Source organism: Neopsephotus bourkii, unplaced genomic scaffold (genome assembly GCF_033783945.1).
Source record: "Neopsephotus bourkii isolate Nb327-2 ecotype Australia unplaced genomic scaffold, CSIRO-AGI_Nbou_v1 NB_450, whole genome shotgun sequence".
Taxonomy (NCBI): Eukaryota; Metazoa; Chordata; class Aves; order Psittaciformes; family Psittacidae; genus Neopsephotus; species Neopsephotus bourkii.
The window spans coordinates 1,112,376-1,135,495 of NW_026900952.1; the positions used below are offsets into that span (position 1 = coordinate 1,112,376).

General features: G+C 41.2%; 1 protein-coding gene across 2 annotated transcripts in view; it reads left to right on the forward strand.

Annotated features, from left to right (window-relative positions):
* The window catches only part of DPP10 (dipeptidyl peptidase like 10), a 555,091-nt gene that overhangs the window by 249,303 nt on the left and 282,668 nt on the right, over positions 1 to 23,120 (forward strand). Inside the window, exon 1 of one of the 2 annotated variants that reach the window (XM_061349585.1) lies at positions 2,644 to 3,099. The exons of the other annotated variant lie outside the window; for it this stretch is intronic. Coding sequence (XP_061205569.1) covers positions 3,028 to 3,099 — 72 coding nt within the window. The 5' untranslated portion in view covers positions 2,644 to 3,027. Of the gene's footprint in view, positions 1 to 2,643; positions 3,100 to 23,120 lie in introns of those variants that run through there. 2 annotated transcript variants of the gene reach the window in all.

Genomic DNA, 23,120 nt, shown 5'->3' on the forward strand with positions numbered 1-23,120 from the left:
GTAGCACCTACAGGCCACAGGCAAAGCCGAAGTCTCCCCATGTTAGGCATTGCTCAGGAAAAATAAGACCCCTAGTCCTACAGAATGCAGCCAAGACAAAAGAAGAATTGGCACTGAAGGCTGCTCTGCAGAAATGAAGCAAAGCAATAGGTATTGGCGTACAGAAGATGCCATCTTGGTTGGCCTTCTTTTTTTTTTTTTTTTTTTTTTTGCGTAGCACAATTATTATATGAAAAGAAACAGCAGCAGAAGGCAAGAAGTTAAAGGGACAAGGCAGACAGCAGTGAGGGTACAGAAGGTAGAGAAATAATGAATTACAAAAGAGAAAATAGGGATATGAAATGGAGAGGTAAGGGTAGAGATGGTGTGATGAGAAGTGCAGGAATGGCTGATTCTGAGCTGAGAGAAAGCAACTGTGCAGACACCCAGGGCATACAGTGCAAGCCCTCACCACAGGCTCTTGCAGGTAGGTCTCATGCAGGGGGCTGCAGGTGGTCCTTAGTATCATGCTGGAAAGGAATCATAAAGTCAGCATCTAAAAGAGGTTGAGTCAATTAGACAATTCTATCCTGGGCAGCACCAACTGTACTCATATCACTCCAGACAGACATTTATTGCTGTTCATCCCATCCACCATGCCCACAGAGGCTATTTTCATTCTTTTGCAGCACCTTTTAAGCATTTGAACACTGTTTCCATATCTGCCCTCTCCTTAAGACTCTCTGATCCCAGTGATTTTCAGAGTATGTTCTTGCCGATCCTTTGTTTTTTTTTCATCACACATCTATGTTACTGTGCATTCCCTGGCCTTGGCTGATTTCTTTTTAGCACATGGCCTGCCAGCACTGACAAGAGCAGGACTTCTCCATGCACTGTGACAGCTGTAGTCCTGCTTGTCTCTTGCAGCATACTACTTGGCAGGTTCACTGCAGCAGGACACTGCCTTAGGTGCAGATTTGAGATCCTCTTTAATGTCCCATTTCTCATTTGAAAATATGACCTCACCTGTTCTACATCCATGTCGTCTAATACCTGGCATCCTCTGCAGCTTCATGCTGTTGGTGGATCTGATGAGTGTAGTGTCCTAAGCTACCATGGTGCTTGTGGAATCACAGTCAAAGCCCACCCGGACCACCGAAGAACCCCTGCACTGCAGCCTTGCTTTGGCTGTGAGCCCCTGGAAATGATAGCAGAGACAGTTTTGTAGATGCTTGTTTTAGTTCTATTTCAGATTATGTTTCTTTCTGCCTCATGAAACTGTCCTGGAAGACGGTGCTGGAAGCCCTTCCAAATCAAGATAAATGACATTCAGTGTTCTCCTGCCCAAAGGCCTGTTACCCTATTAAAGAAATAAATTAGACTTGTTTGACTTGATCAGCTCTTGACAAATTAATGGTGGCCATTAGTCGTCATCTAGTTTTCATCTAGGTGCTTGCAAAGTTCATTTGATTACTTTGATTATAATTCCAGGACTTCATGAGAAATTGCATCTGTTGATTGGAGGAGTCAGGAGAGTGATGGGTGATATAGAATGACAGAAATACCCAACACTGTTCTGTGGCTGACTGGTCTGTAATTCCTTAGTACCTTATCATCTTGTTCCTTTCTAATCACCATAGGCTGAAATCGTAGATCTTTGTCACTGCTATTAATTATGCTCACTCTCCAGTCAGAACTGAACTTTCTTGTGAGGCTGGATGCAAAAAAGAAAAAGTTCAAACACTTATCTCGCTGTCTGCAGACAGCTTTCCTTCTACCTTGACATATCTTGACACCCAGGCTAGGGCTGCTCCTGTCAGGCAGGTGTTCCTGTCCCAGTACACTGTCACCCCCAGGTGACAATCCTGCGTTATGCAGTCCTACTGTGAGTGGGATCCTGAAACCCATCTGAATTAACAAACAGCTCAGCCCAAGACTAAGTGTTTCACTTGCTTGCGTTCTTCTTGCTTACAAAAACTCATGTTCATGGTTCCTCCAGTTAGCATCTACCTTCACATTTTCAACTGTTTCCTTCTTGCTAGTTAGAAACAAATTTCAGAGTCTTCTTTATTGGTCCTTATAAAAAAGCCCTTCAAAACATCTGATGCTTTGGGACACACAGTAAGGTCTTCCCTGAAGTTCTTTTGCACAGCTTCCTAAAAATCTCCTATGCTGAGTTCATCACAAAACAGGATAAAATAAGTACTTGAGACCCCTTTTATAGCCGTGGGCCTCCTAAGGGAAGAGCTTTCGTGAAAACAGGGGTTAGGATGCCCCATGCTGAGCTCCCCAGACTAGCGGCCATGCCCGCAGAGCTCGGGGGCTGCACCTTTGGCTGCTCGCTGCCGAAACGCAGTGGCGGGGCTGGGGAGCGGCGGGGCTGGGGAGCGGGAGGACAGAACTCTAACAGAAACCCCGCAGCTGCGCTTCCTTTCCCCCCTTTTTTCCCTTTGCCCCCTCGAGGCTCTTCTCTGCCGGCGGCGGGGCAGCAGCAGCCGGGGACCGGGAGAAGTCCCCGCCGGGCCGGGGCCTGCTCATGCGGGGTGGTACCGGGCAGCGCGGCCCCGCAGCAGCCAGCAGCGGCGCCCCCGCGGCGGGGGTGCGGATGGTCTCTCCCGGGCCGGCGGGAACCGCTGTGACACCTGCTGGCGGCGGCGGGCGGGGCGGAGGGAAGCGAAGGGGAGGGGAGGGGAGCGGAGTGGCGCGGGGCGGGCGGGCAGAGAGTGCCCGCCGCGGGGCGCTCTGCGGCCGGTGCCCGGCGGTGATGCGGTGCCGTCCCCTGGTGCGGGGCTCGGCGGCGGGCACCGCGGGGCCGGGCGCTCCCTGAGCACCGGCGCGCCGGGGCACTGCGGTTGCGGCGCTGCAACAGCGGCTCCGCGCCCCCTGCCCGTCCTTCTTTTTCTCATCCTCCTCCTCCTCCGCCGCGCCACTTCCAGGGGAGGCTGGTGTCATGCGGCTGGCGCCGAGGGAGGGGTGAACGGGGCCGCAGCGGCAGCGAGAGGCGGCAAGCCGAGCCGAGTCGAGTCGAGTCCAGTCGAGCCCCCTGCGATGACAGCTATGAAGGATCAGCAGGCGCACCCGGGCGGCAGGGGGAACCCGCCGCCGCCGCAGCCCGACCAGGTGGGACCCGCAGCGGGAGGCGCCGAGGGGTGGCCGGGGCGGGAGGCGACATTCGCCGTCCCGGAGAAGTTGTGTGGAGCTGGGTAAAAGTCTGGAGGGGACAGGACGGGCGCCCTCGGGGCGGATCGGCCGGGGGAAGAGGGATCCCCGTGGAGCCGTCTCGGGGGATGCGTGGGTAGCGGTGGGGCCGCCCGCAGGAGACCGAGCCTTGTCCGGCCCCGCCTCGAGGCTGGGTGTCGGTCGGCCCCGGCCCCTGTCTGTAGCGAGTCCCGCAGGAGTTCGCGCTCCGCTTCCCTCCGAGTTTACCCGGGGGTAACACCTACGGGTGAGGGTTACTGCCATATCGCAGGCACCAGCGGCGACGATATGGGGCTGCCGGCGGTGGGGACCGGTGGTGCCGCAGAGCGGGCCGGGGCTACCGGCGACGGTGCGGGGCCGTGCTCCGCATCGCCACCCGGTCGGCGGAGGGGCGGGAGCGGCCCAGCTGTGCCCCCTGGATTGGTTTCCCGGAGGTTTTTGAGAGCGCCGGTCGGCAGACGTGTCCCTTGGCCCTATGGGTGCCTCTTCAGAGGATGTCGGGAGGGATGCCGGCCGGGGCACCCGTGTCTCTCAGTACCGGTGTGTTTCGGTACCGGCTCCCTGTAGAAACGGGCGAGCCTGGGGCAGCTTCTGTGTGTGGTGGGTACCGCGGGAGCAGCTGAACTTGGCTGTCACCGCCGCAAAATCGAAGTTTTCTTCATCAGACCGCCGTTGCTCTGGGGCAATGGCGTTAACGCATCGGGAGGGTTGGGGCTGTGCGCGTCCGCATCGAGACCCCCGCCGCCGGCCGGATCGGAGCCACGCACCTGCCCGCGCCGCCGCGATGATGCCCCGCGGCGCATCCCTCCCTCGCCCGCAAACAACCCGAAATGTGCAAACTCCAGCTGCATTCCGAGACCAGGGTTATTTTGCACATTGTCAGTACTCATCGCCTTCTGTTTTGAACTCCGGCAGGCTGAACGGGGTTTGCAGGACATGGGGACCCGCTTTTCACTTTCCATTCTCTGTTATGTACATGTAGAGAGCTCAGTTTTCCTCCGATATATTAACATTGAGTGAAAAACCCCCAACACTGTGCGCAGCCAAGGGTTAGAAAGTCCCTACCCGAGTATCCAATATTGCATGCACAGCCAGGCTGCATGTTAAGCTTTAGGGTAGTCCTTCCAGTATCAGTGAACCCATTCATTTAAATAAATTTAAAGATGTATCCTTTTTGCTAAAAAGTGTGTGCATTATGGCACATTTCAATATAGTACCGATAAAATAATATATTTGAGTTTGAGGAGCCTTCTTGAATAAAATAATTGCATGAGTTACATTATCTGAAAAAGGTGGGTAACTTCCATCAGTACTAAATTTCATGCAAATAGCAGATTTATGGAAAAGTCAAATTCATTTTAAATAGTCTCAGAGGTTCACAGAGTTCATACATTTCAGAGACATTGTTTTGCTTTAGAGGGTTACTACTTTTATGTATAATATAATAAGAAGTACTTGAACTTAACCAATCTTTATTTCTTTATACTTAGTTCAGGCATGTTGAATGGCCAGAATGGATTTTTTACTGTCAGAGGTGGAAATCTTTTCAAAGCAGGATTAATATTATATGCAAAAAAATTACCAGCTTGAGTGCACATTTATTTAATGAGGAACAGCAGTGAGTTTCCAATTTAAAATATGCTAAATATTAGGAATTTATTCTAAATATAGAAACATGGTTACCTGAGTGCTCTGGAGTTCTGTTTCTCATGGTGGTGGGTGAGGATCCACTGGTCTGTCTTCTGTCCCTGGTGGCATAAAGTGTGAATGTTCTTCCAGACCAAGTTTGACTTTATTGATGAAAGTTGATATTAAATCAACTTGTAATTGCCTGTTGTCTTAGGTGCTGAGGATGTCTTGCAGTGTAAAAGAGCATCACATACAAATGTTGCTTTTAGTGGGTGGCAAGTCTTTTTATGGCTTTAAATGCTAATAACAAGGATGCAGGCCTAAATCCTGCAGTGAGCTCCGAGCAGTGTGAGGCTGTGGTTAGTGGATCTCTGTGAACACCATGGCCACTTGTGCACCTTGGTAGCATTCAAAATGCATAAACTCTAGTTTTATGATAGAAACTGTTCTTGGTATAGCAATGTGATGTGGCTGGGATCTTAACAGAGGGGTATTAAGGGTTTGAAGCTTTTTGTTGGGTTGGTTTTTTTTTTTTGTTTGTGTGTGTGTGGTTGCAGTTACAGAGCTGCAGCTGAGATGGGTGCTGCAGCGGGCATGGGGAGCTCAAAAGAGCTCATACGTTAGCCCTAGTTTTCCATACCCCATAGCAGTGTCAAGGGCTGGCCCATGTGGGAAATGTAGTCTTCTTGGGGCTTTCAAGAAATTCACCTCTGTTGGAGTACTCTTGTTTAACATTGCATTTTGCTTCCTGAGCTTGTGTAAACCTGTAATGTCGCTACATGTGACATCCGTAGTTTGTTTATTTATATTTAACAAGAAGCCACATCTGCACTGAGAGGCTTTCCTGTGGCAATAGGAGCAGTAAATCTTTTCTGGTAGAGAAGTGGTTGGACCTGTGGGAAGTCCCAGAAGGAACAAGGAATTACACCAAGATTTTCTGATTTTCTAAGTGTAAATCTCCTGATTTCAAAATTCAGTTTTACAGATACCACTGAGAATAGTCATATTGAAGTTGATGCATTTGTGGTAAATTTATAGGCTTGCAACACGAGCTGTAATTTCAAATTACAGCAAGTTAATGCTGGGACTCTCCACTTGAATAAAAGCCTGGATTGACTGAGTAAAGCACCCATAGCCATCATCTTGTAAATAAATTGGACTCAACTTCATATCCAATATTTTCCCTGATGGCATATTTAAGCCAAGCCTTCCCTGGGCCAAGGCATCTAATAACAACTTACATTAGCAGTGCTATCGATGTTTTGGCAATTGTTTTGATAAATTAGCCAGATTTATTCTCAACTGTTTGCTAAATGATGACTTATATTTATTGCCAAAATTACAGCTTTATGTTCAGATGATATATCTGTAGAAAGGAAAATAGCTGTAAATTACTTGTATTTCTGCTTATTTCTGGAAAGCTCTATCAAAGTGCTCAGACTTCTGTCACCTGAACTCTTGTGTTGAGAGCCAGTGTGGCTCCCTCAGTTCCTCTTAGAGAGTACAAATAATAGGGTTTTTCATCTTGTAGCTTTTAAGAACTGTCCTGGGGTCTTGGACAATGATGTTTAGTGATCATTTTTAGAATGCACAACCATTTGATAGTCAGTGGACACAACATATTTGAAAAATATAATGTACCCATATGACTTGCTGGTTGATAAATGCTGCTGTCTTTGCAGATGAAAAACTAAGATAATTCCTCTAGGTATTCCCTTTGTGAGACTTCAGTCTGTTTACAAAAAACAGATGATCTACACCACCTGGTGCTACTTGCTGTTCTTTGTGTGTATAAAGACAGACCTTTGAAATTTATAATCATTCTCTCCTGAGCCTCTTTTACTCTTCCAACTTAGGGTCTTTCTAAAATTGATTTTAAAATAGAAAAAGGAAAAAAACACCCAGCAACTGTATGTCATGTTTAAATCTATGGCATTATTCTCCTTAAAACATGTAAGGAAAAGTGAAATCAGACTGTATTGTATTGCTCTAAATAGGGAGATTATTTGATAAGCATTTTAAATACACGTTAAGTATACATACAAGAACAACTGGCTGTTGTTCGCTTGACTGCCTTGATTTAAGGAGCTGAATTTTCTCTGTCTCAGGACCAGTTTTTGTGGTCACCAAACAAAGGTTATATTCTGAAAGTACTCTTTAACGAAAAAGAACAATCTGTGGTTTATTTGTTGGTAGCTGAAGCCCAAACAGTTTATACTTATACGTCTTCCTCCGTTGTCTTACTGCTTTTTCCAGAAAATGGACTCTGATCTTGCAATAGGAAAAAGGTTGATAGATAGCTGTGTCTGTTCAGAGCAGTATTCAACTTAACAGGGTTTTATCAAGGTAAAGGGGCTCTGCCCTGCCCTACTTGAGTAGTTTTGAGCTTGATGGGTCAGGAAGAAACTTGAACTCTTAATCATGTGTGTACTTTCCAGCAACTTGAAAGATTTAGTTAGGTAGTCAAGCCCATGTCACCTGCTATTTGTTGTGTTTGTAGTTGGCTTCAGGCTGAAATAAGAGTCTGTGTTCTAGTACATAATCCAAAGTGACTTTGCATTTTTCCTTCTTAGCAACCTAGTGGAACTTTCTCCTTGTTTTGATGTGGCACTGTCTCAAACATACTGGATTGTGAGGTTCAACATAATGTCAGAAACTTCAGGTAAAAAACAGCCGATAAAAGTGGAGAAATAAAGTTATATTATTATGTGCAGAATATTTCATAAAGAGTAAACATCTTAGTTTTAATTTCTAAATTCTCTTTTGTACACTATATATTTGTCATACTATATCTGTGCTGGATCCAGAGAGAAGTACTAGAGGCTTGCACTATCTGTGGAATATATGACCAGTAGCACAAGAAATTTATGTGAATATGTATTAACTGTGGTGATTTGGAATATTGTTCATCATTCAAGTTCCAGAGGAATTTTCCAAATGCCTTGTGTGGCCTTGATTCACTTTCACTTTGCCATGTGGCTATTTTGATTTAGTTCAGTCATGTACCTGATTGTGGTGATGGTTACAAAAAGCCTGAATCTCATTTTCCATCCTCATTGCATTTCTAGTCTTCTGCTCTGTGCTCTGTGTAGCAGTGGAAAGTAGGATCTCATTTTTTGGTAAAGTGCTTCTCCTTTTAATTGAGAAGCATCATTTTATATGATGTCTTGTAAACAGTCTGTGTACATACAGGAGGATCTCAGGCTGCTTGAGAGAACAGACACAAATGTTTTTAAGTGGCTGTATAGCACGGAAGTGTGTTTCAGTGTACATCTCAAATTCAGAAGTGATGAGTGGCTCTTCAGAAACTCATTTTTCTAACGCAGAAAACTTTACTAAGAACTTTCCAGTGCTTTGTCCACTCTCTGCTCTGGGAACCTACCAGGACTAAAACCATGAAGATTTCCGCTGGTGGATTCAGGGAAAGGCAATCATGCCGATGGTTGTCTTGCCCTCCCCTCATGGTTCCAGTGCCTTTTCACAGGTTCTCCATATCTTGCATTCAAAACACAGCATCTGATTTTCCAGCATTTAGAGCCCTCCGCTTTGCAGGTGGATTAAAGGGATTACTTAATGTAGTAAATCAAGACCTGTGAAACTGTGAATCTTTTTGTCTCTTCTGCGTTAAAGAGAATTGCAGGCATGCTGTGGGTTACATTGTAGCCTTGGATATTTGAACACACATAGTGTATTACCCATCTTAAAACATACTTTCAGTATTTCTTTCCAGTATCTTCCAACTGTAAGTATTGCTTCAGGTAACCTGTTCTGATAATTAATAAGAAGGAGGAACTTTTTAAGGAAGCAGAGCTGTTGTTTGATGTTATTCTAGAATTTGAAAGCCATCGTCCTAGCATTTTTTGTAACTTGAGGGCATTCAGAGATCACATACATATGTTAAAAATGTGAACACAGACCTTCTTCCTTAGTGGTAATAAGGATAAAGACTGTATGTGATCTCTGGGGGGGTACCTTCTTTGTTGTTGTTGTGTTTGGCCTTTTTTATTATTTTTTTCCTTTTTTTTTTTTTTTCCAATTAATATGGCTTTGAAATGTGTCTGACCTATGGAAAATTTGTAGGTGTACAAGACTGTGCTTCGCATGTTATACTTTCTTTAACATTGCACTGAAAGATGTAGCAGGCTCATCTGCTGCTCCAGGTGCTTGTGTCCTGCCAGCAGGTAGCTGTAATTTTGTTGATGCTGTCTTTGTAACTCTTAAAAGACCCATGTTATATTTCAAATGTATGCATTAGTCACGAAATCTTGGATGTCTTAAACTCTGTCCCTTTCCACTTTAATCATAGACTTCTTTTACGCTCTACTCAGCTGCATCAAATAATGTTCATGAATATATGATAGTAAAAAGAACAATGCTTATGGTGACTGATGGTGATAAATTACTGTATTTATCCATTAGGAAGGACATTGGATGACCTACAGATCTGGAGCTGAAGCTAAGAGACCTTTTTTAATCTTTCTTAACACTACTGGCAACAGCCACATAACTCATTATGTGTTATTTATGTAGAGAATCTGTAAATAGTGTTGAATGATTCTAAACCAAGATAAAAGCCCTCTGGTATTTGGAGGATGTTGTCTAAGAAAATCAATTAGGAAGTATTAAACAATGTGATAAATTAAAGAAAGATTCTTTAAATGCTATTGGGGGTTACTTAAGACTAACTGGGCCAATGTTTGCAGTTTACCTTCCCTTGGGGAGAAAAAAAAAAAAAAAGCATTTTGTAGCTTTCCAGAAAATAAACTAGGCAAATGTTAGAGTTTGCTTTTTGGAAATATGGAGATAATTCCAAATGCTAGTGGGAAGCCCACTGAACTTGTTTGAAATGCTGGGCGAGTGTAGGAAACTAAATCAAACACTGCCAGTGTTTGTAGTTTCTGCTTCTGATGGCACAGAGGCTGCTGACTTCCTTTCCCCCTTACCCATCCTAAGACTTCAGAGGCTGGTTAAATCAAGGCATTTTGTATATATTGGGGGAGTCTTTCAGAGTAAGGATTTAAGATAAGTATACTTAATTAGAAATAATGATGTGCTGCAGTTTCGAATCTTACGGAAGAGCTTTGAATTGGATGGTCTAATGATAGCTCTAAATAAACACAAAATGGCTATAAAAATTGTGTGGCTTGAGTCAGAAAAAGTGCAGTTCAGAAAGTCCCTGAGGGAAATCTCTTAGCAATTCCCACCTTATTTGTGATGAATTCTGCAATATCCTGGTGTAAATAACAACGGGGCAAAGACCCTAATAAAAGATTTAGTCAAGGCCCTTCTTGTTCTAGGGCACTCATGATTATATCGCAGAATCAGCAAGGTTGGAAAAGACATTTAAGATCATAAAGTCCTGTCCTTACCCAAGCACTGCCAAGGCCACCACTAACCCATGGCACTGAGGGCCTCCGCTACATGGTGTGAGTCAGGTCATGATGTCATCAAGCATAAATATAAGTTTAAATCTTCTTGAATTAATAAGCTCACAAAGTCAAGAAGCTTTGGAATGAATGGGTAGCTGCAATGCAAGGAAATTAGTTGAAAAGATTCCTATTTATTTTTAGTTCAAAGGTTCATTGTACTGTGGCACATTGAAGATGTTACCTTTTGGTCCCTGAGATGGCTGAAAATATTTCTGTATCCTGGTTCATCCTTAAAGTTCTTATTTACATGGATTTCCTCACTGAAGTTAGTGAAGTACTTATGTGAATAATATCTTCAGGACTGCACTGTACTAATTTTCATTGTATCTTGGTGAAAAAATGTCCTTTGGTGTACAGTAAAATGGATTGAGCTGCAGTACTCAAACTGCATGAAAGGTAGTTATCCAGCTGTTGCCATTGGCATTTTCTGAAGTTATTGGTAGTAAGTATTAAGTGTCCTGACATGTTTTCAAACTCAAAGGACAAAACTACAGTGCTATTATTATGTACCAGACTCTGGAAAGGTTCCTGAGCGCAGCTGTCAGTTCATGCAGCCAACCAAAACTAGAAAAGCAACAAAAAACCCCACACTCAGAACAGTTCTCCCCCTCAAAACCAGCTTTGAGTGTTTTTCCCTTTATCTTCTGTTTCATTCAGGTTATACTTTATTAAATATATTATTCACATTTAGGAAACAATTATATTCTTCATAAATCTTGCCTCATTTCTGAGTGTGTAAAGATTCCTTTCTAAAACGTGAGTGCAATGCAATGCCAGCTTTTGCTTTAGTTCCTCTCACAGTTGCCAGCTGAAATTGATGTAATAACACTTCTTTCCTGGGATGAAATGATGCTTCAGTAAAGGACTTCTCTTCCTTCTAAAAGGGAAGAACGGTTTCTGCCTTTCTGAAGTAATACACTGAAAGTGTAAAATAAATACATATCCTTGCCTGCTGCTGTTAATATCTTTTAAACTACTCTAGCTTACAAAAGTATAAATCTCTTTGCTCAGAATTAACTATTCCATTCCTTTTTGTCAGGTGTCCTTCTGCCATCTCCCCAGCAGTAGGGTGGGGGAGACGCTGAATGCATTTGTTCATTGCTCACCTCTAGATGAGGAAATACTTCTACTGAAATAATATTCTGTGAGTGCTTCTATGCAAGCTTGGCCTTTGACGTTTCTTTGGTCTGCAGTACATTTCAGTACTGTAGTACAATAACTCTTGGGTAAGCCCATGGTAGCATTTTAATTTGGATCAAAAACTTGCCAGTGAAACAAATCCTGATTGGAACTTGCTGAACTTTGGCTTGCCTTACAGAGTGGTTTCCGAGCATGAACTGGATTCCTTTAGGAGGAAATTAAAGAAGCTGATGTTCTCCAGGAGCACAGTTGGGGTGCTCTAGCTGCTAATGGGGGTCAGACTAGAGCCGATCCATGTAACACCCAGAAACATAGAGATTGTGAATATCTGGTCCTTAACATAAATTGTTTCCCCAGTTCTGCTTCTCTCTCTTTGCTGTGTAGCTTTAACAAATACAGAAGGTGATGCATAAATGCATACATCTAAAAGCAATTGTATGCTTTTGTTTTGTTTTTCATTTGGTTGTAGGCCTGATGCAATTGCATTGTAAGACTTTTTTATTGCAACATTAGATTTTTCTTAGGTGTTTGGAGGTATTTGTTTGATGTTTTTCAAACATACCAGTATTTGTTGCCTCCCCAGTTAGGATGGAAATACAGTGGTGTAAATTAATTGGTAGAAGGTGGTGAAGAGATCTCAGTTCCACTAGAGAGATGCCTATGAGGGTAAGGGAGAGAAAGTAGACACAAGGAAAGAACATGAATATATCTTGATGGAGGTTTTAGGACATATGATCTTTTGTAATAGATGTATCTACAGTGCTATGTAGGTGGATGTATCTGAGGAGTGCCACTAATTTAAAAGAGGATGTAGATTAGGAAATCTGAGATTAAAAGCCTTTGTCCTGTTCTTGGCTGGTTGCAGAATTTCTGTATAACTTGGGTGTGTCCTTGAAGGACACAATTGCAGAAGTGACTGCAGGGTTTGAGGAGTGGTGGTGTTCTGCAAATTGGAAACGTCAAAGTTGTGTTATTGGTAGTTGGCTAAGGCTCTGGATTTCTGCCCTAAAGAGAGGAACCTGTGATGTTACTAAATGTGGTGCTCATGGTGGTTGTCATTCAAGGTGCACTTACTGCTACCAAATCGTTGCACTTTCATAAGGCTGTTTTTGCTGTGTCAGTGGGGCAGCTCCAAGGGTGGCTGCAATAAAGTGTACTGCTCCTGCTGAGGGAATATCTCAGAGTTTGTTAATACTCATCCTCAAAACCGTCTATGTGGGCTAAATCCTGGTAATGCCATGTGCAAGATTTTTCATTCATTTCAGTACAAATTGCTTCTGTGCATGGAGTTTTACATGAGAAAATTTGTGCAGTCCTGAAAAAAAAAGCTGTATTTAAAGTATACTGCTGGATAGGAAAATGAGTTTAGTCTGTTTTTGTTGTACTATCTTTTCTCCATCCATAAATCTTGGAAAATACCCTTAAATTGTGAATAATGAGAATCATTTTGACCATCGTTTGTGTTGTACCTTAGTTACTGGACTATTCTTATCTCAACCTGCAGGATTTACATTCTTTTGATTCTCCTTCCCATCCCTCCGGGAGCAGGAGGGAGAAAAAGAGGGAGAGTGAGTGAGCAGCTGCATGGTTCTGAGTTACCAGCTGGGTTTAAATCACAGGTATGTTCCAGTATATTTTTCAGTGATTAGTTATAAAGTTGTTAATAGGGATAACTTTCAGTAAATATTTTATGTAAATAATTCTATAGTTTTGGATAAAATGATTATCCCTTGTTTGTCTAACCCCAGCAAATTAGGGCTGTAAACTCCTGGTCTGTTGTTGCTGCCAACACAATTACGTGTGACTCAGCTGAGCAGGTTGGAAGTGTGCTCGAGTACGGAGTAATGAATATAGTCACATTTACATGGAAACTATTTCCCTTAATGAGGGGAATGGCATTACCTATTTTAATGTAGTGGATTTCCATTAAAAGCAGGAACTCCAGCACGTACACTGTGTAAAACATGTGCTGGCCATGCTTGGTGGAAGCAAGGTATGTAAATAGGAGAGAGGAATGAGACCGAAATCCCTGACTTCCGCCAGTTAAGGGAGAAAACAGACACATGGTAAGAAGCACTTTCCAGGTTCCAGTCTTTGTTATATTCAGGTGTCCCATTGTAACATTGTAACAAGAACCAAAAGGTACATAAATTAAAAATAAAAAAAAAAAAAAGAAGGAAAGTGAAATAAGGAGTGCATTTTTTAGGTGAGGCAATTTAACTCTCAGAATGGAAATGCTGAGGTAAGTTTTGAACTGTCTTTTGATGTATTTGAACTAAAAGTGGTTTCCAGAAAGATGCCCAGGCAAAATTCTTGGCTCTTGGACAGAGGTAGTATCCAGTAAAATGTAATGGGTTGCAGTCTACAGATAAAATGATGGAGATCCCTTTTGATGTCTTGGTGAATCAATGAATTATTAGTAGTTTTACCATTGTTGATATCCGTTATAAATGAACTACAAGGAAAAAAACCCAACCTTTTTTTACCAGTTATCTTTTTCTTCCCCCTCTGCTGCTTGAGAGTGATAGAAAGTTTCTCCTTTCCTTCTTACATGTTACTATAAATCTTTGTAGTAATAGCAAAGGAATAAGAAGCTATCTTATGTGTGAGATAAAGGGAAGTTTTCCTAAAGAGGTGCATTGTGGAAAATGAAATCCTACTGTTGGAAAGTTTCTATACAGCACTTGACAAAATTTTATATATATATATGTGTGTGTGTGTGTGTGTGTGTGTGTGTATACTTTTGGGTCTGAAAGCTGCAACTGTGACTGTGGAAAAGATTTCAGTCTTCACTTCTGCATGTGGTCAGTGTTCATCCATGTTAGCTCTGGTTCTAGGACCCTGGTCTGGCTGTCAGTACTATACAAACATACTTGTTTGTTTGTTGTGTTGTTTTTTTTTTCTCCCTGAGAGCTCAAGAATTTGAATTAGAATGCATTTCCATTGCTTTTTACTGCATGGACTACTGCAGTGAAAGAGGCTGAAGGTGTGTCTTCTTTATGAATGTGGAATGTGGTGTTTACAGTTAAAGCAGGTCCAGAAATACATTAACACTTGTTTCATGGCTTTAGCGAATACATGTTTGGCCATAGAAATGAGTAATGTCCACCAAGCTCTAGCAGAGTGACACCATCTGTTTGGGGTATCAGCTACTTTGTACCTCAGGGAAGTATTTTCCTCCCAGCAAGAAAAGTCTAGTTTTACATCTGGTATATTCAGACTTGATTTTGAGACTGGGCCAAATCGAAAATGTGTTGTTGTGCTGTCTTTCTCTTCCTGACGTTGCACATGATATGTATACAAGATCTGTATTTAAAAGTATTTATAGAGCTAGTGTTTAGTCATTGAGAATGGGTTAACTTTCTATGAAGGCTCTCAGATTTAGCTGATAGATTACTCAAAGGATTTTGCCTGTAAGTAAATTCTTGAGGTTCTTGGTATAAAAAACCTGTGCTTTGAGATTAAATTATTCAACAAATGTTTTTCAAAGTAATTAAAGCTTCTAGCATTTAATGTTTTATGTATGCAGATTAAAAATGGAGGTTGATTAAATCCCAACAAAGGGAAGTCTATTCACAAATGGCAGACAGTAATGTCTCTTTTGTGACTGGTGTTCACATCGTTGAGCCTACTTCATTATATTGAATATTGAACCGTTATATTACTGCAATTTTTTCTAAGTGATGGTCTAGTTAAAAAGTGGGCAGTAGAATTTGATGCAGTACAGCCTTGGCTTTGCTAAGTAGTGCAGAATACCTTTTTTTTTCTGTCAAGTGTCTGATTTATAGATATTTTTTCAGCATGTGTTTTTGAAATGTCCAGCTATACAAAACTCAACAAGATCAAGAGGCAGGCCAAAGTAATGATTTTCTTGTTGGAAATTAATAGACATGCCAGTATAGCATGTAATAACAGCAGGTTTTACAACATGCTGCTGAACAGTAGGAATGTGAAACACAATTATCTGTGCATACATTTCTGGTTTCTTCAGAGTTCTGTGTTACAGTAACTCATTCATGCCTTCATGCCTTTTTTCTTTTCTCTCTTCCTCCCCACCCCCCTTCTTCCAGTCACTGTTTCAATGAGTTTCAATGTTCACTGACTTTCAATGCATGAACTACTTGTCTGTCTCTTCTAGATTGAGTACCTCATCCTTTGAATACATATACTTGCTGTTCAGGAATTGGGGAATGGTCATCTTTGAAATCTAGCAGCAAATCAAACCTCACTGCTGCAGGTGCTTGTGGGGATGACATGCACACTGAGAAACATATTGACTCACTAATGACTGGCATATTTTCATAATGGATGAAAATTGTTCACCAAAGTGCTACACAAAGGAATTTTCTTGTTATCCTAAGGAGAGAGACATGTATGATCACATAAAAATGAAGAGGTAGCCATTAAAACTGTCACATGGAATAAAAACGTTGTACTGTAGGTTTTGTGACTCTGGATTTCCCAGGCATTCCCCTGGCAGGGTGTTTGTGCTCTCCAGGGGATGTAGCTTCTGATATAATGGAGGGATGAGGGTTTGTCCTTTATCTGAAGAGCCAGAACTCCCACCTTCCCATGGGTTGGGCAAGCTGCCCATGGCTGTTTGATTTTGTGGTTCCTGGAGATAAGAAATGCCTTCATCTGACAGAGACCATATGTCCTTAACTTGGGTCAGGCAAGTCTGTTCCCAGCATCATGGCAGAAATGACCAGTGACTGAATTACTCACATACTCTACTGGTTGGCAGGTATTTAGAGAAGATATTTCTTATGCCCAGTATCTATAGCTATGGCTTGAGTAGTGTGCAATAGTTCTAATACACCTGTGGGTGTGTTGGGTTTTTTTTCTTTTTTGCTGTTTCATTAAGGACATAAAGTGTCTGTTCAATAAATGGAACTTTCTGTTGGTTATAATTAAATGTTCCAATAATATTTGCTTACAGCACCAACAGTTCATCAAAACAAAAATGAAAGTTATATTTGGTTTTTCAAGAGAGATAATTTAGTTTTAGGTGGCTGATCAAGTTAAACCTGGGATCGAATGACTATCCTTGAAATGACAGCCGCTATGGCTTGTTCCACATACACTGCAGTTTAAAATAATCTGAATTCTTAGTTTTAAAACAGAGGTTGGTTTTTTTTTTTTTTTTTTTTTTTTTTTGAAGGGGGTGGAGGAGGAAGGAGTAATTTCTTGCATTTTCAAAACTACAGTCTCAGCTCCAAGTTATAAAATTGAAAAAATTTTGTGGTGTGGCAACCATAGAGAAGAAATGTTTAGCACATATTCTGAAGTCAGATCAGAGAGGACAAGAAAGACTGGCTGGGATGAGGAGTGGGCAGAAAGTGAGTCTGTCTGGGAGAGGCACCGCACTGACTGCATTGTGAACTTCTGAAATAGGACAGCAAGCCAAAACTGGCTTGACTTTTCCAACTGGAAGAAGTGGCTGTGCTGGACTGAGAAGCCTGAGTGGAGAGGGAACCTGATGACTTTGTAGAGCTCTGTAGCCTTGGGTGCCTCCTTAGGCTTTATCTCCCATTCATTTGGGGTTCCTCCAACACTAATAACTTTTTTCCCCTTCCCTCTCTCCTGTTAGGATAGACGTATTTTTACTGAATGCCTGTGATGTCTAGGGAGTCATCATATATACATGTGCACACATGCAGGTCATGGTGGAATTTGTAAGTGATGCTGTGGAAACTTCTCAGGTTTCAATTTCCTCTCCTTATTCTCTTTCTTATCAGGAAAAAGAAAAACAACAACGAAACACCCAGTGCACAAATTTAGAATATCCACCACATGCTGTGTGAGTGTGAGATAACTCACCTGTCCAAATCATTATTCTGAGTTTGCTTTCTTGGGTGCTTTTGTAAGGGCTACTGCCATAGTAACACTGGGGTTTTATACTCTTGGGAGCTCTATTTTGAAGTATACCAACAGAGATGCTGTGTTGCCTTCAGTTTCATTATAAAGCCCTGGAGCAGTTTTCTCCTGAAGGTCAGACTTGTTTCAGTTCCTCTAATAGCTCAAAAGTCTGATTTATTGTTGTCAATCTCTTTTTGTATGTTTTGTATAAACACACACACACAAATACACAAAAACATTGTCCTGCAATGTCTTGTGTTTTCATTTTTGTACTCATCAACTTAAATAATGCATTATAACAGCTCATCCCTTTGTCTATGATTCCTTCACGGTTTATCTCTTTCACAGCATCCAGTGCGGTGCAGTGCATATCTTAGTCATTTCTGTAAAAGCAGAGTCACCAGAGACATTGCACTCTTAGATATCTGTGCAAGGCTTAGAACGTGATGTTTCATTTCAGACTAGAGGTAAGAGCCCCAGTTGTTGGAGAGAGACATGTGAAGTGTGTAAATCCTTACAATTTCATGGGCATTTGAGGGATTTACAAAACTCATCAAATAAACCAGTGGGCAGTATGAAATATCTTGAGTGACCCCTCATCAGTTTCCAACAGTCCTGTGGAAAACACTATAATAGCTGTTTCTTAGCCAACAAAGGTTTCACATTTTTGTTCCACTGGGGTGAAAACTTCTAGAAAATATTAACAGGGGGTTTGGGGGTTTGTTTTGTTTATTTGTGTGGTTTTTTATTGGTTGTGGGGGGTTTTTGTGTTTTTTTTGTTGTTGTTTTTGTTTGTTTGTTTTTTCCCCCAAGGGAAACGATTCTGCCTTTTGAATTTTTAATTCAGGTTTTATCCTGTTTTGCAGAAAGGTGGGGCTTTTTTTTTTTTTTTCTTTTTTTAATCAGGTTACATTAGAGAAGGGGAAGATCATCTGATCTAGTTGAAGATGTCCCTGCTCATTGCAGGGGGATTGCACTAGGTGGCCTTTGAAGGCCCCTTGCAACCCAAACTATTCTATGATTCTATGAAGATCATAATGGAGATAATATTTTAATGTTATGAAGGTATTTTCAATATTAAGCCTCTTACAAATCCACCTCGATGAACTGGCAACACCACAAAGCTCTTTCTGTTGTTTTTTTTCCCCTTTTATTTTTTTTATTTCTGCTGTGTGCTATATCTCATGGCTGTCCCTATCCCTGTGACTATCTTTGCTACCAAAAAAAAATTCTTGCCTGTTATCATTTGAGCCTTTCATGTATTTATGGATTAGGTTTCTAATTAATACTTACAAAAATACATCTACTTTCTGATCATGTTACAGTCCTCTTCTGAGACTTGGAAGCATCTGTACCTCACCTTGAAGTGTTTGAAAACAAGTCTCTTGTTATCAAGATTTAACATCATTTGGGAAAAATCAGAAGTTAGCTGTCTTTTAAGATACTGCCCAAAGGCAATGCATTCAGGTTGCAGCCTTCTCTGATGTTGGTGATGCATGAAATTTAAGAGTCTCCAGAAGTTCACCTTGAGTATAAAACTTCTAAGTAAAAACAGGATTTGGAGGCTGCCGGGAGGTTAATCCTGGTGATGGCGTGTTGTTTTCACCAAGAAAAGCCTGTTCCTTTATGAATCTCTGAACCAGGGCTACTGGTACAGAGGCACATAGCTCTGAATTTGTCAAAGTTGCTGAAATATTCCATCTTTTTTAGTGTACATGACTGTAGGACCTTTCATTATTTCTCTTCAAAGCAGCTGTTGTTTTATTTGTTTCTTTTTTTTTTTTTGAGGGCTCTTTTCTTCAGCTACGAGGCACCAAAGACTTTATTTGTGTGGTTTTGTACTTCAACACTTCCAGTTTAATTCTGAGAGAGCAGATGGTTCATCAGCGTTTCTGAAAGTTTTATTTAGACTGTGACAAGGCTTCAGTCCTTATCCAAGATTGGTTTGCTGTTCAAACACTGAGGGAAACAAAAGCATTTTTCTTAAATCTAAATAGATGGGATAAATATCAAGTGGGTGAAAGATAATATTGTTATCACCATTTTCTGTTTTCCTATTTCAGTTTTTCTAAAATAGAAGCAAGTTGCTGAGGTCTGAGAAACCTGTCAGCAGCTTGCATTGGCTGTGTCTGACATGGGAACAGTGTCCCCCATATAGAGAGAGAGTATGGAGGGAAGAGATTTCATTCACTTCAAGTGATTAGATTTCAATGAATCACTATGTAGACAGGATATTTTCAGGCAGTACCATCAAATTGGAAGAAGAGGTGGTTTGTGTACTGGGAAAAGAAGTAGCTGCAGGGTATCAGCGTGGCTTGGCTGGAAACCTTTAACTAGAACTTTAAGATTATTTTCATGGTGAAATTTCTTGCTCAAGGGCTTCTGGTGAACATGAATGGTTTTATGCAAGGAATGAATTTGAATGAATGTCTTTAGCATACCATATAGCGATAATATATATCTATTACAATCTGTGTTATAATTATTTGCATACACTGACTTGGAGAGTTCACTCTCTACCCTCTGTTGATATCTTGAACTGTGAGATAAGTTCCCACTGTTTGGGCCATGACAATTGTTCAGCTGTTTTTGTCCTGCTTTGCTGTAGTGCCTTAACTTGGGGGCTGCGTGGCTAAGCATGAGCCACTGTGGTTGAAAGCTGCAAGAAGCCGCTGAAACAGTCATTTAGAAGATAAACCAGTTATCACTTCTGAAAAGGATTTTGAGTGTGTTCATCCAATTTCACAGCTGTAAGACTGACTTTCTGTCCTCTTTTTTGGGTGTGTGCCCCTCACCAGTCCTTTCAAAGAGTCTAAGCATAATTTCTGGAAGAAACAGTGTGGTTTATTCTGCATTTTATAGTTTTGCCATTGATCAGGATGAGCCTTTTGTGCCTGTACTTATGATACCTAAAATGTATAAAAACTATTGTCTGCCCTTCCCTTCCTGCTTATTATTCTTTCTCTTTCAAAATGTACTCACATCCCTGGAAGTTGTCCTAGTGCTTACAGCTGAATTGGAAGTTTGGGGGCACCAAGTAATTTGTGATAATAAACCAAGCTATAATTGAATGTAATACCTGCTTCCCAGGACAGTATACATTTTGGGTAGTTAACATTTGTGAAGCAGTTTGAAATGCTACAGTGACAGGTGCTTTGAAAATACTAAATGTTACTATTATTCCCTAAAATACATGGCTTCCCACTAGAAGTGCTCATAAACATGTAGCTGTTACTGTTGAGATTTACTTAAGTCTTCATCCTGGGATATGTGCTGTATAAATTCAGTTGGAGATTTTAGTGATATTTTTCTTAGAAATTAATGAAGCTACAAGTAGCCCTGCTGCTCAGAGAATAGCCGTATTCTAAAACACCGTTCTATGGCTTTGAAGAAACCAGCCTAACAGAAGTTTCTCTATTCTTACAAGATACTCAGCTGGTAAAGCTGGATGTAATTCATGGTAACTCTTGACTCTAAAGTGACAGAGCTTAGAGCAAATAACCCTTTCCTCTAAGCAATATCCCCTTCTCCTCTGCAGTATAAACCGATCTTGAGAGGAGTAACAGAACAGTGAGTAAAAAGCTTTAATCCACTCACCCAATCCCTGAACATTCAGAGCTAAAGCTCCAAATTCCATTTTCCTGTTTTGAAGTCTTACATAATAAAACCACCAGTTATTTGCATGTAACCTGCCTCTTGCTCCTCTGCTGCTGGCCATTGTGAAGCACTCCTGCAGTAGTATATAGGAGTGGATCATGATACAGCTGTGATATAAAAAAAAAAAAAAAAAAAAAAGATATTGAAGCAGTTTGTGACATTTTTATATTATTATCATTGCAGATTTCAGACAAGGTGTTGATAGCTTAAATGCTGAAAGAGGAGTGCAGTGTGGGTGGGCCACCCTCTGTGCACCATGGCGTAGTCCAGTGTACACAGAAACTGTCTGAGGTCCCATGAAATTGTGGTTGTACCAGTGCCCAATGGTACTGATCTCCTTTGGACCATGTGCATTTTGATCTGTCGTAATGGAAAGGGCTGGGGAAGGAGACTGACACATGGCAGCAGCATGTGTAATCAGAGTGTAGTGTCAGCTGCTGCAGCTTCAGCACTCAGTAATTTTGGTATCATCAGGTACAGTGTGCAGTTGGGATATTGTAGTGGTGTCAACATGTTACCTGTCACCTGCATACTGCTGGCACAGCAGTTTTTTACTCTTCCTGTTTCTGGGTAAGAATAGGACGATTTGCCAGTGTTTGGAGCTACAGATGCAAAAGTGGGCCTTCACCTCTCCCAGCCAATGGCAGACCTGAAAATAAAGTCACAGACTGATTTTGCAAACTCATTTCTCTGGAGTGGAACACAACTGATCAATATGCAGAAATTCCAAATGCTCACAACATCCAGCCTGGAGTACTTGGGCTCCTGAAAACCACTCTAAGGCAGAAGCGATTACAAACCAGTAGACAGTAACCAGTTTTTGCCCACTGTGACAAATCCTTTTCAAATAATTGCTTGAAAATGCAACTTTGAAATATGTATTTTCTGTATTTCTAGTGCTTTTTATCAGATAAGCATCAAGTTGTTAAATTTAATCTTAATTCAAAAAATTTTTGAAGCGGAACACTGCCACTCTGAATGTATTGTTATTAATCTCTTGAGTTTAGCAACATGCAGACATTAGAAGGGATGTTGTTTTGCTTTGATTAGGCTCTTGTGCATAGAAAACAGCACATGGTCTGCCCATCTGCTTCATTACACTGTAAACCCATTTTTAACTTTTTAGCATATTTTAATGCATAGGCATTAAATATTTTCTGAAATTTGAGTAGCCATCTGGCCTTTATATTTTTAAAGCAGACTTTATCTCTTGTTCTAAGTTTCAGGGTTGATATTTTTTGTGTGTGTGTGTGTTTTTGTTGTTTTGTTTTTTTTGTTTGTTTTTTTTTTTGGAGGGGGTGGGGGTGTTTTTTATTTATTTATTTATTAATAAAATTCTCATTTTCTTTATTTTGATTTCTTACCTGACTTTAAGTCTTTAGATGAAGATTTTAAATAAGCAGTGAGGATGAGACAAATTTTAGGTGTTTGAGCAGAACAATTCAGGTCATCAGTCTTTTGCTGTTAATTATTCAGGGAAGCCTAGGTGAATTTGCTGTTAAATTAGATGTCTGCAATGATGGTGAAATAAGTCTGGACCTTAGCATGGCAAAATGATTTCAGGACCAGTACAGGCGGGTTAAATCTGAAACACAACTTTTCTTTATTTCTTTTTTTTTTTTCCTTCTCCTCACTGCTATTAAAATTGCATTCTCATTCATTTTTATGAGCATTTCCTATGCAGAAGATGTAGCAATGTCTGAGATAGATTTTCTTCACATGTTTCCCTGCATTTCCTTTTGAAATGGAGAGCAAGCAGAAGAAACTTCAGTGTAAGGAGGAACTACACAAGACAGTTACAGCCATCAAAGAAAGGGGGCTTGGTTTGCAATACCTTTGAACCACTGCTGTGGTGGTGTAAGGCTGCTGACTGAAAATCATAGGATCTACTTCAGGACTCATTTATACCCAAGAAGTGGTGGCATAATTCTAGGGATTTATTAGAGTTGTGCCATGATTTCAGAGTTGGCTCAAGCTGTGGTTCCCAAGAGAGAAAGCGACATTGTGTCAATGTGTTCTGGTGTTGAAAAGGGTAAATAATAACCAAAGGTGATTGACAACGATTAATGTTTTGTAATTGTGAGCAAGAAGAGGAAGCTAAAGACATTTGTACTGTGTATTAAAAAAAAAAAATAAAGCAACAAAAAAACAAGCAGCAAGCTGTTCAGAACAGTGTGTGTGTGTATCAGCATAAAAATTAACTTTTCTGTGTAACAAGTGCCTTGGTTA